The sequence below is a fragment of the Daktulosphaira vitifoliae genome, unplaced genomic scaffold (assembly GCF_025091365.1).
Source record: "Daktulosphaira vitifoliae isolate Bord-2020 unplaced genomic scaffold, ASM2509136v1 Scaffold_1, whole genome shotgun sequence".
Taxonomy (NCBI): Eukaryota; Metazoa; Arthropoda; class Insecta; order Hemiptera; family Phylloxeridae; genus Daktulosphaira; species Daktulosphaira vitifoliae.
Genome location: NW_026099572.1, coordinates 70096708 through 70114368, shown reverse-complemented (window position 1 = coordinate 70114368; position 17661 = coordinate 70096708). Strand labels below are relative to the sequence as shown.

At 31.1% G+C, this 17661-nt stretch overlaps 1 protein-coding gene and 1 long non-coding RNA gene across 3 annotated transcripts; both read left to right on the top strand.

Annotated features, from left to right (window-relative positions):
* The first annotated feature begins 9592 nt into the window (after positions 1-9592).
* On the top strand, positions 9593-10569 carry LOC126894480 (uncharacterized). 2 transcript variants are annotated; one of them, XR_007701420.1, is made up of 3 exons: positions 9593-10200; positions 10263-10407; positions 10470-10569. It is a non-coding gene; the product is annotated as an uncharacterized LOC126894480 (long non-coding RNA). The 2 variants fall into 2 exon arrangements; XR_007701421.1 differs by having other exon boundaries at positions 10473-10547.
* Positions 10570-11615: 1046 nt separating this feature from the next.
* On the top strand, positions 11616-14131 carry LOC126894479 (sentrin-specific protease 1-like). Its single transcript, XM_050665533.1, has 5 exons — positions 11616-11839; positions 12396-12545; positions 12674-12806; positions 12902-13006; positions 13279-14131. The coding sequence occupies exons 1-5, from the start codon at positions 11825-11827 to the stop codon at positions 13863-13865; spliced, it is 990 nt and encodes a 329-aa protein (XP_050521490.1). The 5' UTR covers positions 11616-11824; the 3' UTR covers positions 13866-14131.
* The last annotated feature ends 3530 nt before the right edge of the window (positions 14132-17661 follow it).

Genomic DNA, 17661 nt, shown 5'->3' with positions numbered 1-17661 from the left:
TGTCATATGGAGATATAAAAATGACACCCCTATAAATTTAAAGAGATGATTCTAAAAAGTCATTTATAGCTTATTAATGAAGAAATATACGTAACTGAAAAATATCAAAAGTTCGATTTTCAAAAATATATTTAAGATAAACCGATAATTCTGTATATAAATTTAATGATTGTGTAATATACTTCATTTCAAACATTTGACCTCTGGACTTACTTTCAAAGTGTGAACAGACATCAGAGTTATAGAAAAAGGTATTTTTAAAAAATGTTTGTATAAAATTCGCCAAGTTTAAAAAAATAAAATAAATTCTTATACAAAAACTTGTATGAAAGAGTTTTTTTTAGAAATTAGTGTCATATTCTATTGGTTTATTAAGATTAAAGGGATCTTTTTCTTTTGGAAATAATTAATTTTAATTAAAAACCTTTATAACTTTTAATAATTGTTGGATACACATCGATCGAATATGCTGTCAAGAAAATGTTCATGTTATCGTTGTGTTACATCGAGTTGTTGTCAGTCTTCTTTCCATGTCAGCATTGTCGACGCCATTTTAACGCTCTTCTGCTATAAGCTCTATGGCATTTGCGAGCCAGTAGTTTTGTATTCGTTTTACTGTAAAAAAAAATATCACCTTTGCGATTGTCGTACCCTGTGCGCTCAGTTTATCGCCGTTAGGTCTATATATATTTTCTGAGATACATCACAATACCGTTGACAGCATATTGTATACATTGGTCAGCTATTTGTATTCGACTTCAATTGATCCTTTCTATATTCAACATTATCATCAGCCGTTTCATTTAGCAGATAAGTATAATGCTTGTTCTTTTATCTTTCTAAGACTCACTTGTATAATTTATTATTGGTTTGTATACACATTGGTGTATATAAGATTTTATATTTCTCGTATAATACATTTAATTATTATAATTATATTTTGTAAAATCCATTCTATAGTCAAACATACAGTACACTCACCTTATTCATTATCCTCGATATAGCTAAAAACTTAAGACAAAATAAAACCACGAACGTTAACGAACCCGCGTGAATACCACCGGTTGCTGCGTTCAAACATTGGTCCTACGAGCGTCGATATTTATTTTTCTTAATAATGGCCCCGAGGCATTTTAAAGTAAATCTAGAAGAAAAGACTCTCATTGGAGCACGCACTTTACAGGATAGTTTTCTTAAGTCGATTACTGAAATTCATAAATTCGCCATTTAGTTTAAGTCTGACATTAAACATTAGTCTGACAGTTTGAAGTACGCGTTCGTCAATTAAGTGTTCTCGAAAAACAGTTTCGCGAACATCAACAGGCTATTGTAAATGCGTTTATAGAAAACGAATTCTCATTCGTTATATAACAACATTTATGCAAATATAAATTTAAAATTTGATGGTAGTATCACAGATTGAACTACTTTCCGTGATACATTTGAATCTATTGTGAAACAATAATGATATAGCGTGGAGTGCAATTACTGATAGGTATGAAAACAAAAAGAATGTTAGCAACAGCACACTTGGTCAAAATTTTTGTATTTCGGCCAATAAATAGTGAGTCACTTTCATCATTGATAATTTTTTGAATGTCTTCAAAGAAAATATTGAGGCAATCAAAATTTTAAACCTTGATGACCTGTCTGGTTTTTTGCTTTTCTATATTGTTTCTCGTGAACTGGATAACACAACAAGACACTTATTTGAAAACAGTATATCACAATAGATTATTCCTACTATGAATGACTTGCTGAAGTTTGTTCAGCAACGTTATAAAATTTTGGAAAATCTTAAAGGTTCTAATCTAGTCGTGTCGCGTTCGGTACAGAAAAATTCGCAGTCGCCGAAACATTCATAAACCACCGTTGCATCTAATAATCTAGAGCCTACTGTTCAAAATAAAATTCGGTTTTCTTATGGCAAAAGGGTTCACACCCCGTTTATCGGTGCTATATCTTTCAAAAAATTCCTGTGTCAGAAAAGGCGTGATCATGTTTCTACGCACAAATTATGTTTTTTTTGTCTTAAACCGGGTCATGTTGCATTGGCATGCGCTTTGAACTCGGCTTGTAAGAGGTGCGAGAAAAAACACAACACTATTTTGCACATGGATCAACCTGCGCCATCTACTTCGTCAACTGTTGATCAAACAGGTGATACGCCACCGAAATTTTCAGGTACTTCATATGCATAAAGTACTGTAGTATTGGGTACTACTGTCGTGCAAATTCGCGATAATACCGGCTCTTACCAGCGTGTGCGTGTCCTAATGGATATTGGGTCCCAAATATCAGCGATTACGTCAGATTTTTTACAACGTTTTGGCTTACTGCGTTATAAATGTCTCTCCGAGATAATCAGCTTGGCACAAAACCATGTATACCAAAAAAAAAACAGTTCTAAATGCACGTTTATACCACGCTATGCATTAGAACCAGTCTTTAATTGTAATGACTTGATAATTTTATCAAACAGAACACATCTCATGCCGACCACGCGTTTATCACAGAAATTACGTGAGCAATATCACTACTTGTTGTTCGGCGATCACCACTTCGACACACTTGGTACTATTGATATGTTGTTGGGTGGAAATGTCTTTCCACATACTGTACGACCAAAGGCGGATATCATACATATGAAAAGTCTACCCTACGCGTTTGACACCTACCTAGGATGGATATTAGTAGGTACAGTCTGGCTCACTGACACTTCGCCTCAGCCATTGAAGTCACTTGCCGTGACTTTAGCCCATCTGTTGACAGTTTGTTGCGTCAATTCTGGACAATAGAATAACCCTCTGTCCCGCTAATTCCTACAACGGAAGATGAACTCTGTATTCACTAGTTTACACATACTACCACACGTGATGTATCGAGTCGTTTTTGTGTGGCGTTACCTTTCAAAGACGAGATTTCTGTGTGGTGCAATAAAAATACCGTTTACATGAACGCATCATCGCTCAACCACGATCTCGGTGAATCTCGTATTTTAGCTCTCAAAAGATTATATAATCTCGAACAACGTCTTTCTAAATTTTCAGATTTATACGATGCGAACCGCAAATTTAAGAATGAATATTTGTCGCTCGGTCACATGAAACTCGCAACGTTACCTGGCAAATATTTTATCCCACATCACGCAGTGGTAAAACAAGACGGAGATTTATCCAAAATACGAGTGGTCTTTGACGGTAGTAGTCCAAAACTGCAGACTGATATAATTAATTTGTTACTTATGTGCCGTACACGTAAAATTATGTTTATNTACTTATGTGCCGTACACGTAAAATTATGTTTACCCCTGATCTAGTTAAAATATTCCCTCAAATTCGAATACGTGAAGAGGACTGCGCATACCAACATATCTTATGGCCACAATCCCCCCCTCACTGAAGAGGACAAGCTGTGACGATGGTAGGAAGAGCAATGTTTTACAGCATTGTACATCTTAGGCTTACAACTTCACAATTGAATTATCTATTAATATTAGTAATGAAAAAAAAATAATAATAACAGCCTCATTGCAAAGTGTTCCAATACCAGTTTTACATTGTGTTAAAAATTTGCTTTTGTACATTTGTTTTTAATGTGATAATTGATTATCATGATATTTAATATCATGGGAGATTATTGTTTCCACTAAAACTGAATAAGGTTGGTTTGTCGTTTCCACTAAACCGATTTTATACTTGACTATCTACTAAAAAATTTGAGAACCATTTAGCTTTATCCATTACCACGAAGGAGTGGTGATTTCAGAATAGGGATAGGATAGGTATTTGCCCCCTTAACCACCCCTAAATACGGTACAGAATACATCGTTTTGAACAATTATTTATTTTACCGTAAAGGTACCCTTTATAAATAAAATAAGACGGTTTGTCAAAGGTAAATTAATTATAAGTTAACTCTATGTGTATATATATTTGTAATAAATAATAGAAATATATTATTATAAATTTTAATAATACCAAAAATTTAAAAAATGCCTGGTTCGCCAATCTAAATGAATATTTGAAATAAAATGAAAATAAAATTAGTCAATTCTCAATCTTCTCATAAGTTCTTCTACATTAGGTATATTTTTTTTGTTTCATTATTTTATATTGTTTTTCAATATTTTATAATAAACAAATATTGTTTAAATAAAGTTTATTAAGAACAGAACACAAAAATTACAAACAAATTAAAGCAAAAAGAGTTATATTTGATATTGACGATTAAATAACTAAAGAAATAAATTAAAAATTTAATCTATTTATATAAATGAATACCAATGTATGTAATTTTACTTTGATTAACTCAGATAAAATATTTATAGATAACTTTTACTGTTACAATGTAATAAAATTATATGAAATAACATATGTTTTTTTTAATTAAATATATGAAATATAATTGAGTATAATATTTAATGCCTTTTGAATTGAATTTAAACAATAAAAATTTTCATTCGTTTGAATATTGAAAAAGAAATTATAAAATAATTTTGAATGTGTTTTGAACAGATACATGGAATATTAATTCAGAGCCATTTAATGAATATTATATCGACTAATAAGCATAATTATGCTTTAAGCAACTTACAATTCGGATAAGGTTCATATTTTTCTATATGTCTGTCCAGGTATACCTTATTGTCATTACTCAACATATGTGTAAGACCTTTATAACAGAGTAGTTTATCTACTGAAAACTGTGCTCAAAACACACGAAACCACATTTCAGTGTACTTTCTTTTCCATAACGATAAGCGCTATCGAAAATTTCAACATTCAATATATTACCAAATTTAAAGAATTTTTCAGTGATCTGTTCATTTGTTGTAGTGGATTTTAAACCTCCAACATACAAATAGTTGGCTTTATTTATGGGAGAAGATTTTTTATTCAACACTGCATTTTTCTGCTTATCAATACGTTTTCTAGACACTTTAGTGCCTTTAGGTGCAATTTGTTCAGAGAACACGTCAAATTTACTCACGTCTCTAGCAAGTGTCAATACAACATCCGTTTTAATAGGAGATTTCATATCATTATCTAAAGCAGATTTTGTTTCAACTGCCTTGCTATCAACTTCATTATCAGCTACTAAATTTGAAGGATTTTTTATATCTATCTGAAGATTGAATACTTCAATAGCATCTTTAATTTTAATCTCTTTATCAAAGTAAGCTGCAGCCGCATTAAATTGAATATTCTCTAACGGCTCCACTTTGTGTGTTACAGTTGAGTTTTCAACAATAATTTTGTTGTCGTTGGGTAGCAAAATTCTATTTGTAAACCCAAGTCCAGTATTTATCATATTTGCTGTTGTAAATTCAAGTTCATTATTAGTTTTGACTGATTCATAATTAGGGTTTTCTTTTAAAAAGTTTCGATAAAAATCTAAAACGATCGATTCATATAACTTGTACAACATCCAAATTATGAGTAGTATTATGTAACCAATATCCATAGACCACTGAATAACTTTTATCGAATTATTGATCAAGATTTGCAAGTTACTTCGAAGCATTTTAACAAAATATTATTTATATTAATATACTTAAGTAATCGTATCAAATTATTTAAATGTAAAATTTTACTGTATATTAACGTAAAATAACTTAATCGTAGAATTTCGAGAGCAAACTGAATTATATATTTTAATCTAACTATCTGTTTGTTGACGTAACTATAGAAATTATTTTTAGTTTTATGATTTTTTTGTTTAATTAATATAAGTGACCAATCTCAAAATCTAATTTTTTTTTTATAAGAAAAAATACTATTATTATAATCATTGTTTTTTTTTTTTACTAACAAATTACTTTTGAATTATTAACCATGTAATACTTAATAAGGTCATTCCTCATGTCTTGGAAGGGTATCAACTTTTTTTTTAAAGGAGAAAACATATTTTTAATGGATTTTTGAGTTTTAATGTAATAGTAAATGGCATTTGAATTAATATAACTTTATTAGTTTATTATATATAATCATTTCAAATTTCAAATTATTGTGTTGATATATATATGTATAAGGAATTTGAAATGACGTCGATATTCGCAGGTAATAATTATCAATGGCAGTAAGGCACATTGTTGTAAGTTAATAAAAACACTAACCAGCAATACAGATTGCTTGAGTGATCAATAATGAAAAATAATTTAAAAATAATTAGATTATTTTTCATTATGTATTTTAAATAATGTGTATTCTACTAATATTTTTTCAATATGCTCTATTAATATATATAAATGAATCCATTTTATCGCAGAAAACAATTTTAAAATTTTGAATTTTCAGTTATTTAATTCATTATAATTATACTTAATATTTTGTATCTTTCAAAATAATTAAATATTATTTTCTTCGGAAGTTGATTGAATATACCTTTTTACTCCTAAAATCTACTTAACCATTTTAATCGATACCCACTATAGTTATTTTTCTATAAAAAAAAAACCTTTAATTCCCTGAGCAATTTTCCTTTAATAATATGCCGTGGTAAATGACATTAAGATTGAATATTAAATCTTACATCGCCATTGTTCAAGAGTATTAAGATATGTGATAATATATGTACTTTGTTTTCATTTAAGGACTTTTATTAATCAACTAAATGTTTAAAATTCTATTGAATACACAAATTGGTTTTCAAACATAAAACTTATATGTACACGCATTGACATATATAATTAAATGAGAGGTACCAATAATAAAAAGCGCTATAAAAATACAGAATTGCACAAAATGCGTAAAATGCGTAGCACATTGTGTTATGTATAGTAAAACTGTAGTGGAATAGACTGTCGCGAACATTCGGACGGGGAGCCAAAATGTGATCGAGTGGACCGGAGCGCCGAAAAATTCTCGAATTCGTATTCCGATCACGCGCGTCGTACACAAAAGATTTATACTGTCCATTTCTAATAACTTGGCCAACACTGCGGTGTGCTAGACGACTCCGAGACCGGTGAAGACGGCACTGGTGAATATTACAAACGAGAGCTCATTAACCACGGCCGCCGGAGTAACATGACCGACACGGTACAAATGTACACGCTGGCGGGTAAACGGTTGTCGGGTCGGAAATCAATATTGGCCGTCGGTCGCCTGACATATTGTACACGCTGCCAGCAACGAGCCGGCGTCGTTTGGCGACACCGGTCAGTGGCCCTGTATCGCAGAGTATAAACAACCGGCCGCAACAACAGACGCGCGCGCACAATTGCGCGGCATTGCCTGCCGTGTGTGTACAACTTGGGAGACGACGCTACCGAAGCGCCGCCATCTCAGCGAACACACGGGAATGTTATTACTCCGGTGACTTGGCCGGCGGGTTGGTGTGCACATCAATCAGCAACGTTGCGCCGAGTGCGGGGGACATGCCGAACGGAGATCGGTCAGATCAAACGACCACCACGTTACCCACTCGTTTCTAAAAAATTTAAAACGCATACCAATCACCTTTGGCTATTTAAAATTACGAGACGCATGTTTTCATTTGATATCAAACACTTGTCCAATCCGTTCGTACGCGATTCCCCATGACGCTTGGCATGTCCAACGGATTATTGACGCATTAATTATCATTTTTGTAATTAAACCCGAACAATTTCTAGCCAACTTTTAAGTGATTTCAATTCGAATTTCCATCGGCAATTTAATTTCTATGTTTTTAGACGTACATATGTAGTCAGAGTGTAAATTAATTAACACCGAAACCATCTTCTAATTGAAAACATTTCTGTTGTGTTAAATAGTGAATTCTATGGGCTAGTTAAAAATACGATTGTTAGAGAGATTTGTAAACTGTTTTTTTATAGTGTAAACGGCATTCTCCAATAGACGTAATTTGAAGAAAAAAAAATAATGTTTTCCAATAATATAATTATCAATACGGTAGAAATAATAGTTGTTATTGTAAAAAAAATGCCATCAATAACAACACGAATTATTTTCCAAAGAAATTATTGCAATCAAACGTCATGTATGCAGACATTTGACGGTTGTACACACACACGCACTTCGTGTGTTGCCCTACACTTAAAAAAACATTGAAACTTATATGTACAAGAGAACATGCGATTTACCCTTAATCGGATTAGGTAAAAATAAAAACCACATAGGGTCGAAATATCGGAGTAATTTCATTAATAGTTACAAACGTTGTCATTATGTTTTTTTTATGGCGTAAGAGGTCACGAGTCAAAACACACGCTTTACAATTATACAACGAGTTAGGAACATTTTATTTTAGAAGTAACCCACGAATTTCTCACTGTGATTTTTTTGTAAGCCCAACCCTCGTGCACCTACACATTAAACTAACACGAAGAGAAGGAATGAAGCATTTCATTTATTTAAAGAGCAGTTGTGGTTGTAACTGAGGTTTGGGGTAGTTGAATACATAAACGTGCACACAAGAGGACGGCTAATTTGAAAACAAGTGTACAGCTCAATTATTGTCTATTTGAATCTCCTGTAATATCAAGTCTAGATGCTGGTTAATGTCCGAGAAAAACATCTTAGTCGCTATGATTAATTTGCAGAATCATTTTTCAACACCATTGTTGACGTGAGAGCATTTTGCTCTGACATTGGAAAAAACGATTTTTATTAGAAATAAACGTATTTAAATCTATTTTATAGTAATTATTGAAAATGATAATTCGTTTTTTGAATTATAATACATGACTTGATAAAAAGTCCTCCCTAAAATATTTAATTAAATTAAGTAATTTTGTTTTATTGAAATAAATTATCTATTTCATATACTGAGAATATTTCATATCAATAACAGGATAATCAGTGGCGTATTTTGAATGATTTCTCGGGTGGTGTCCAACTTTTAATGAACCTCACAAACGAAAATTATAGAAATGTTTACTGACGTAAAAAAAACTTACTATTTTTCTAATTACTATTTTAGGAATTGACAAATAATTTGAAATTTTGGTACTGTTGTATCTTAAAAGAAACAACCCTAGTGTCTTAACTTAAAGTAATAAAAGTTTAATAATAACTCAAATGTATTTATTATAGATATAATTAAACAATGCAAAACATACAAAATAAATATACACTAAAAACACAATAAAACAATACACAAAATGAAAACTTAATGTCATAAACGTACCGCGCGAAAAGAGATTACCTTCGGTGCTCCTGAGGTCCTCTCTCCTCTACGATTCATTCCATTTCGTCTTATATACTAAAATATTTTGTTTTTCTTCTTTTTGCAAAATTAATAATACTATCGTTTTCAAAAATGTTTATAAATATTTAATTCCTGGTCTAGTAATAATAGATCAGGAAATTACAATTAAACAAAACATTACAAAAATGTTTTACTTCCAGCTTTACAAATGATAAACTATATTACAGTATACAGACTGATTTTTTTATCATAACCCACTCATTTACTCGTAGAATAAATATAATTTAAACATTACTTTTGGTTTTCTTTAGTTACACATTATTCTTAAACTATTTAAAACTTTTTACGTTCATCCCTTATGCCTTGTAAGGGTGTCAACTTTGTCTTTTTTTCTTTTAAATGGGAACACTTATTTTGAAGATAATAAAATGTTTGGATTTTTAATTAAATAGTAAATGGCATTTGAATTTTTAATATAACTTTATTAGTTTATTAGATATAAACATTTAAAGTTTCAAATTTTTGAGTTAATATACATGTATAATACACATGATGATATGATTACAAATACAGGTAGCTAAATGGTTTATATGATATCAATGTCGCAGTCACGGATTGTTTATTATCAATTATGACTATCATAGATATACTTTCTGTATTGACAGTTAGTGTATTTATAAACTCACAACAATGTGCCTTACTACCATTGATAATAACAATGCTGTGTACCTGCTAATTTCTTTGAAGTTGTTTTAAACAAAGTAACTCATAACTAAATACTTTATTTATAATAAGTAAACAAATAATAAAATCTCCTTTCAGTATTGATGTTCGTAAATTACTTGCTTTTGATGATGTTTCAGTGTCATTCCACTTCGAAATTATAAATAACGATTCAATTAGGTACACAAAAAGCTCAAGAAAATCATTGACAGCATAAAAACGTTCAACTCATTTAGTCGCACATAATTGTTTTAATGATTTTTTAGTTATACATTTTTGACTTTCTTCGATTTGACTTTTCAACACATCTTTTCGCTTTGGGTATATGAAAAAATCTCTAACTTTAGATGTTGTTCCTAATCAATTTCGTGTTTCTTGTATAGAAGATGAATAAGAAATAGCAAGGTTTAAAACATGAACAGCACAATGAACAAACGTCGCAAGCGGATAACTTTGGTGAATAAGAGATTGAGCTCCGTTAAATTGACCAGACATAGAAGCACATCCATCGTAACACTGTCCTCTAAGGTATTTTGTTTCTACACCAAATGAATGTAAACTTTGAATAACAATATATAAACCTTTTCCAGTAGTATCTGTTGTAGGCGCAAACTGAAGAATTCTTTCTTGATAATCATATTTTCAACATCTAAATATCGAACACACAAAGTTACTTGTTTGCTTCCACCAATGTCGGCCGTTTCATCAACAAGTATTTTGAAACATCTTTGGGAATTTATATTTGCTACGATTTTATTTAAAATAATTTTATTACAGGATTCAATTATTTCATTTTGAAGTGTTTCACTTGTATATTTTATTGTTTCTTCAGCTTCCAAAAATGATTTTAAACGGTCATCTCCTTGGGCTCTGTATCTTAATATTTCTCTAAAATTTCCTTGATTTTCTTGGATAATTTGTCATTTTCTTGATATATATTGAAGTTACAAAGATAGCCGTTATTGTCAAAAAAAAAAAAATAATAATAATAATAACATTAAAAATGCAAATAATAATTAAACCTATAAGGTAGTTAAACCCTAAAGTTATTTTCGATTTGTTAAAGTGGTTAAAATTAATTCAAATCTCCTGTTATTTTCTTTTATCAGAATTATTATGCCATTAATTAAATTTTTAAACTATATTATATATTAAACTTAATAATTTTTTATGTTGATTATAATCGCATGGCATGATGTTTTTTGTTAATAACTAAATGGAAATAGCAATTTCACATGGGCAAAATTTTTAATAGTTGCAAGAGAATAAATCCAAACGTTGATATTTTATTTCATACAGATTAAATTTTATATGCATAAATATTCTGTTAACCGATATCAAATTTATTCCACTTGAACTTTCATAAAAAAATCTCTATCATTTGTAAACTAATGTAATAAATAAACAAACAAATACAAAAGGTTTTTCTTCAAAATATCTTTAAAATATATATATATATTTTTTTTTTATTATTCTCTGTATTATTCTTAAAATATTGTATTCTTTGACCAATAATATAATTAAAATAAATAAGTATTGTTTATACTAATTTTATTTATAATTGGCTTATACATTTTTTTAATGAATTTTTACAATTAAGTTTCCTTGACAATTAGATGTAAATGTTGATTTTATCAACATTTCAGTTCACTTCGTTTTTTCCCGTGAAAAATAAACTATCGTCTTGTGTAATTATTAAGATTTTTTTAATANTCACTTCGTTTTTTCCCGTGAAAAATAAACTATCGTCTTGTGTAATTATTAAGATTTATTTAATTAGTTATTGATATGGCAAGTGAAAAAAATATTTTTGGTCAAACAAATGAATCAAACTTACATAAGGTCATACGCAGAGTTGAAGAAATATGGAATCGTCGTTTCATGCATTCCAATTGTGTTTTAAATAATACAAATAAAGGACAAATATCAAAAAAGTCAACTAAAGATGGAAGAATTATCTGTAAACACTATTAAGATTAATAATTAAACTAACTATTTCGAATAGAGAAAAAGTTTTTTAATATAAAATATAAGAAAAATTAATAATAAGTTCTCTTATTCATATATAACAATAATTCAGTCGCTTTACTTTAATTTAACTATTTTAATATTAAAAACCTTTTTCGAAATTGATTATTTAATTAATAATTATTAAAATTATATTCAATTTGCAGCAATTATTAATAAAAATATTTATCCAATAAAAAATTCTATTATTCCAAAAAAACGCACGTATCGAAAAACGAATAAAAATGATAAAATTATTCCAGAAAATTTGGTAACTATAATTATATTAATATATTTATTCGATTTAGCTATGTTATTGGGGTTTGTCTGATTCAAAAATATAATATAACTCTCAACCCCCTTAATATAAATGCGGTAACATAATGTTTAATATTATTCTGCTATTTTTTCTATTAGATTTTTATGGGAAATTCAATTTTTATCGAAGATAATAATATAATATTAAGTATAGTTTATTTGTTTATTTAAATATCTCTTTGGTTACCTAGAATATGATGCAGCAAAGAGAATTCGGAACACTTTTTCAGAATGAAAAATCTGAAAAATATAAAAATGAAATTTTAAATTCAACAGAAAAAAAAAATATAGCAATTTCAAAAGACAATCCGCTATTAATATCAGCTGATTTGTTAGAAAAGGTATATTTTATTATGCTTTATTTCAATAAAAACATTTTAGGGTATACCCAAAACCATTTTTTGGACTTAAAGCAGATTTCTTAAATAAATTTATCATATAATTAAATATATTTTTATGATCCATTAAGAGTTTTCATAAGAAAAATTTGGAACGCAAAAAATCCGAAATAAAAAAACAACTTTTTGAGATATCTTCTAATACTACTGCTCGACCAAATTTAAAAAGAAATTCATCCGAAGAAGATGAAAAAGTCATAAAAAGTATACAACTTTTAAAATATAATTCATTTTTAAAAAATATGATGTTTTGATTTTTGAAACAATTATGTAATATTTTTAAACATAAATTATTTTAGAGCCAAAAGTTAGTTCTAATCCTTTGACCTTAAATACGCCGAATGACGTAAATTTACTTGCTCTGTCCACTATTGAAGTAATAAAAGTACCAGAGAAAGAAAAAGGTAATTAGTTATTCAATCTATTTATTTTATGTAAAATTAAATAAAAAAAGATTATTTATTAAACATAATTAATTATAATAATACGAGTTAAATTAATATAACTTCTGCAGAGGCGTGTCATTAAGGGGGTCCATGGACGTTTTAAACAAAAGTAATTATACGTGTTTAATTTCATATTCCAAAACCTTAAATAAACCTAAATAATAGTAAACTGTTCAACAAAGTCTTTTATTAATTTTATGAAAAATGTTTAAATATGGTTACACTTGCAGAAGTAATGCAAGATCAGAACACAAAATCTCTTGATCAGTATAATGCACCTTCATTTAAATCGCCCACATCATGGTATACTTCAGACACAATTAATGAGTACATTAAAATGATAGTAAAACGGTCAGAAGGTGAAGTTTATGCAGTTGTCACTGATTTTATTGTAGCGTATCTTCGAGGAGGTTATCCAGCTGTAAGAAGATGGATAAAAAAAGATATTCACACAATAAAATTACTTTTTGTGCCCATGAATGTATATGGGAGTCATTGGATATTGACAGTGGTTAATATACCTGAAAAGACTGTGACATCATATGATAGTCTTAAGTCGTATAAGGGTCCTTATCCAATGGTATTAAAAAATTTCTTAATTGAATGGGAGATGGACAAAAAAGGAAAAGCTTCTACATGGACATTACAAATAGGCGAGACATCTCGCCAAACCAATGGACATGATTGTGGGCCATTTACTGTTGAGCTGGCAGAAAAAATGTCTCGAGGAGATACAACACCAATAAATGCAAATTTTATGCCTTTTATAAGATTAAGACACAAAAATGAAATTATTGCTGGCGAGCTATTCTATTAATATTTTTATGAATGAAATTTTATTTTTGTATTTTATATCAATTTTCTTAATATTCACTATAAATTGAAATTTTTATTTGTATACCACCAAACATTTTTATACTTTTTCTATGTTTAATTGTTGTTTTGTTATTTTATTTTAATCTTATTTTTCTTTGTAACATTTCATTTAAGAAATTCAAATTTAATATAAATTTATCTTAACTGAAATAATTTAATGTTCTTGTTATGTGAATATACAAATATTATAATATACAGTTATGGATACAATTAAGTTAAAAAGTCAGCCAATTATAAATTTTTAAATTAACAAGCGTATCTACTATCTTAACAACTTAATTTTAATTTTACTAAATGACGATTCATAAAGAATTTCATAACTTTTGTTTATTTTTTAAATACTATTTTAATTATAAAAAATTCATTTCTGTATTTTTTATGAATGCGGTATATTGAATAGGGGTAACTAAACTTATTTGTTTATAATTCTCTAAACTGATAAACTATAAAATAAATTTAAAAATGAAACACAAGTTCAGAATATTTCCGTTGTTTTGTCATTTTTGCTACGGGTATTTTTGTTACCCAATGAAATAATAATTTATAAATAATTTCGAGAAATCTCTGATAAAATGTAGATAAATACGTGTCGTCGAATCCTATCAAATTATCTTTAATTTTGTTATTTATTTAAAATACCATTTATTTTATAGTAAATAAATATAGTATATTATAAAAAAAGTTAATATCAATATATTAGGCATTTTATTTAAGTCGGGTGGTGTCCAGACATGGAGGCCACCCCCCAAAATATGCCACTGAGGATAATGAAATTCTAAAAGAGAACGTATACGTACAACGTTATCGAAAATTAACGTGACAAAATAAATAATCTGCTAAACGACCGACTCGACGCAAACAAACGCAGTCTTATCAAAGCACATTCAAGTAAATGACATTTTAGTGTTGATTCAAAACAAACCGCAGCGCGTGGCCGACTTCACTAATGTAATATACATCCAAACGTCGTTTATTGGACACGTGATGTTATCACATTTCGAATTTTTGCGCAAAGTGATTGCATTCAGTAATTTTATTTGAGTGTTTTGTATTTGTAACTCGACCATTCAACACTAGATGGGGCAAAATATTCGTAATTTCCACGACTGAAGCAGAAATTCTTCATAAATATTTTTACGGGGCCGTACATTTCATATATTTTGCAAGTTATGGCACTGAGGGTCAAAGGGCGACATGTTCGCGACCATTGCTTAGCGATCAATAGGCACAGACGCCACTGGATGTTTGTGTACTGTAACGTACCGCCGCCGAATGGTCTCATCGTGATGGCCACACGACCAAAGCAATGCAATTGTGTCTGGCTGAGCGACGACTTTTCCGAATCGCGCGGCGGCGCTTGTGTGTCGCATCGAAAACAAAGAGAGCCGTTAAACGACGCGTCACGTTCCTTTTCCAGGCCGTCTCGACGAGGTGTGCAGCGACGGTGGCGAACAGTTAAAGCCAATTTTGAGGAATGCGCTGGATGGAAACGAAGATTTCTGTACAAGACGCACTTACACATACGTGTACACGAAATTGACATTTTATTGCCGCGCAAAACGCTGTAGATAATTACAGAGACAGGCGACGAGCGTATAGACAGTACCCGCCCACCGCCGTGACCGACTAAAAACAAAATGGATAAAAGGGGTGAAAAAATTACACGTTATCTATACCGGTGCAATGTCCCGTACGACTAATAACATTATTACGTGTTTTTACGGTTGGAACAATAGGTCGTATTTTAAGCGCAACGCCCGACTCGGTGTCCGGCACAACAAAGGGACGATTTCGGGTGTCCGCAGCGTTTAAAGAATGCACCGCCTCCGTCACAAGACCTTATTAGACAGACCGTTTAATCTCCGAGGGTCTTCTGCAGCTCGGTAAGTTTCGACGCTGTGCACACAACGGTGGCTTAAAAAACGAACCGCTCAAATCCTTTTAGTCTCGTCTCGTCTTTAGCTACGGGTATTTTTTGTTTGTTTTATTTATAGTATAACGTTTATTTTCGAGTGCCGAAAGCCGGGGAAAAGTTTCCGGGAGCGAAACTGATTTGTTCGAAAATTCCCAACGATTTCGTAACGACGATAATTTAATTTTTAAACGACGCACCTACCGCCGAGGGCGTTTGCAACGGAACGAGCGCGTTACTCGTTTTTTAACTCTCCCCATTGTCGTTACGATGTTTACACGGTCTTGAAAGTATCCATTAATCGCAGTGTCGTTTTGCGTCGTCAGACCGACAACCGTTTTGTTTGTGATCCGCATAAATTATGGGCGAGGCAGCGGCGCATTTTTGACAAAGTAAATGGAGTGCAAAACCCTTCCGTCGAGTGTAATACACACACTCGCGCGTTCAGTGCACGCGAGGTGACGCTGGCGGTGCATTTGACAGTTTATTGCGCGGTTTTTTGTTGTTTTTCTTTGAATTATAAATATTTTTTTTGGCCGTCCGACGCGGCATCGCTTAAGCGTCACCCCGTCAGGTCGTTTGTACGTATTAAAACATTTAAAACCCACTGGCGTGTACGTGTTCCGTCACCGTCGTCGTGTACACTTAACGTAATTAAATTATGACGACCCCGACGGTTGACTGCGGCAGACAGACGCGGGCGAGTGGTGTGCTACTGCCGCGGATCCAATGGATCGGCGGTGGCACATATCGAGTTAATAGGATTTGAGTTTCTCTATCGGCCGACCGATGCGCGGTGAGTTATTGCCGTCTTCAGGATTTGTCAATTTTTAATCGGCCGAGTTCGAACCGAGAAAAAAGAAAGAGACGGGACGAGCCCGCACCGCGTTGGCGCGGGCGAGAACGAGATAGGATCAGACCAAGTGCGGTGTACAAAAGAGATTGAGGCCGTCCCCCGAGAAATGAAAAAGACACACACTCGCACGGAACACTGCGTGTGTACTATGATTTATGGCGGTCATCCATAATGCGCTGTGTACTCGTGGACAAACAGATGACCTCTCCGTCACCTCACTACCCGCCGGTAGTAAACGCGCACGCCGTCACCCTCCGCTCATAAACTCCGAGGTTGTTTTTAGGAGGCAGATAACGCACCAACGCATATAAATATCAACTGGACAGCAGTTTTATTTGTGGTCGATATTATTTTTGTGTCGCATCCGTAGGAATATTGCGATGTAAAAAACTCAGAGTACAAGTATTTAGCGACACATATTATTTCCTTTTAATAGTAAAACTAAGACAAGGGAAAGCTTAGTAATAATAACAATATAATCGGAACATCCAAAAAAGAATTCCAAAAGTAACAGGATTGAAAAACACTTATTAGAACGGTAACATATTTTACTTGTTATTAGATTCAAGTTTTTTGAAGTTCACAACGATAAACTTCTTGGGATATTCCAAAGGTAGAAAATGTAAATGATAACATACAGAGCGATCCAATTGTATAAACCGAACAAACAGAATCGTTCAAATTTATAAACATTTTCGATTATAGTATACAGAGTAATTCAAATACATAAGTCATTAAACGGAGAGTATTTGAAATTATTGAGACAAATAAACTTTACTATACACAGTGATCCAACAAAATAATTCATATATATATATATCTTGGTATACAGAGTGATTAAAATGAATCAACTATATAAATCTTAGTGTACAGAGTGATATAAATGTATTAAATATGTAATTTTTAATATACAGATTGCTCCTAAAATATAATCTAAATACATTTTTGTGCTCAAAGTAATTAAAATTA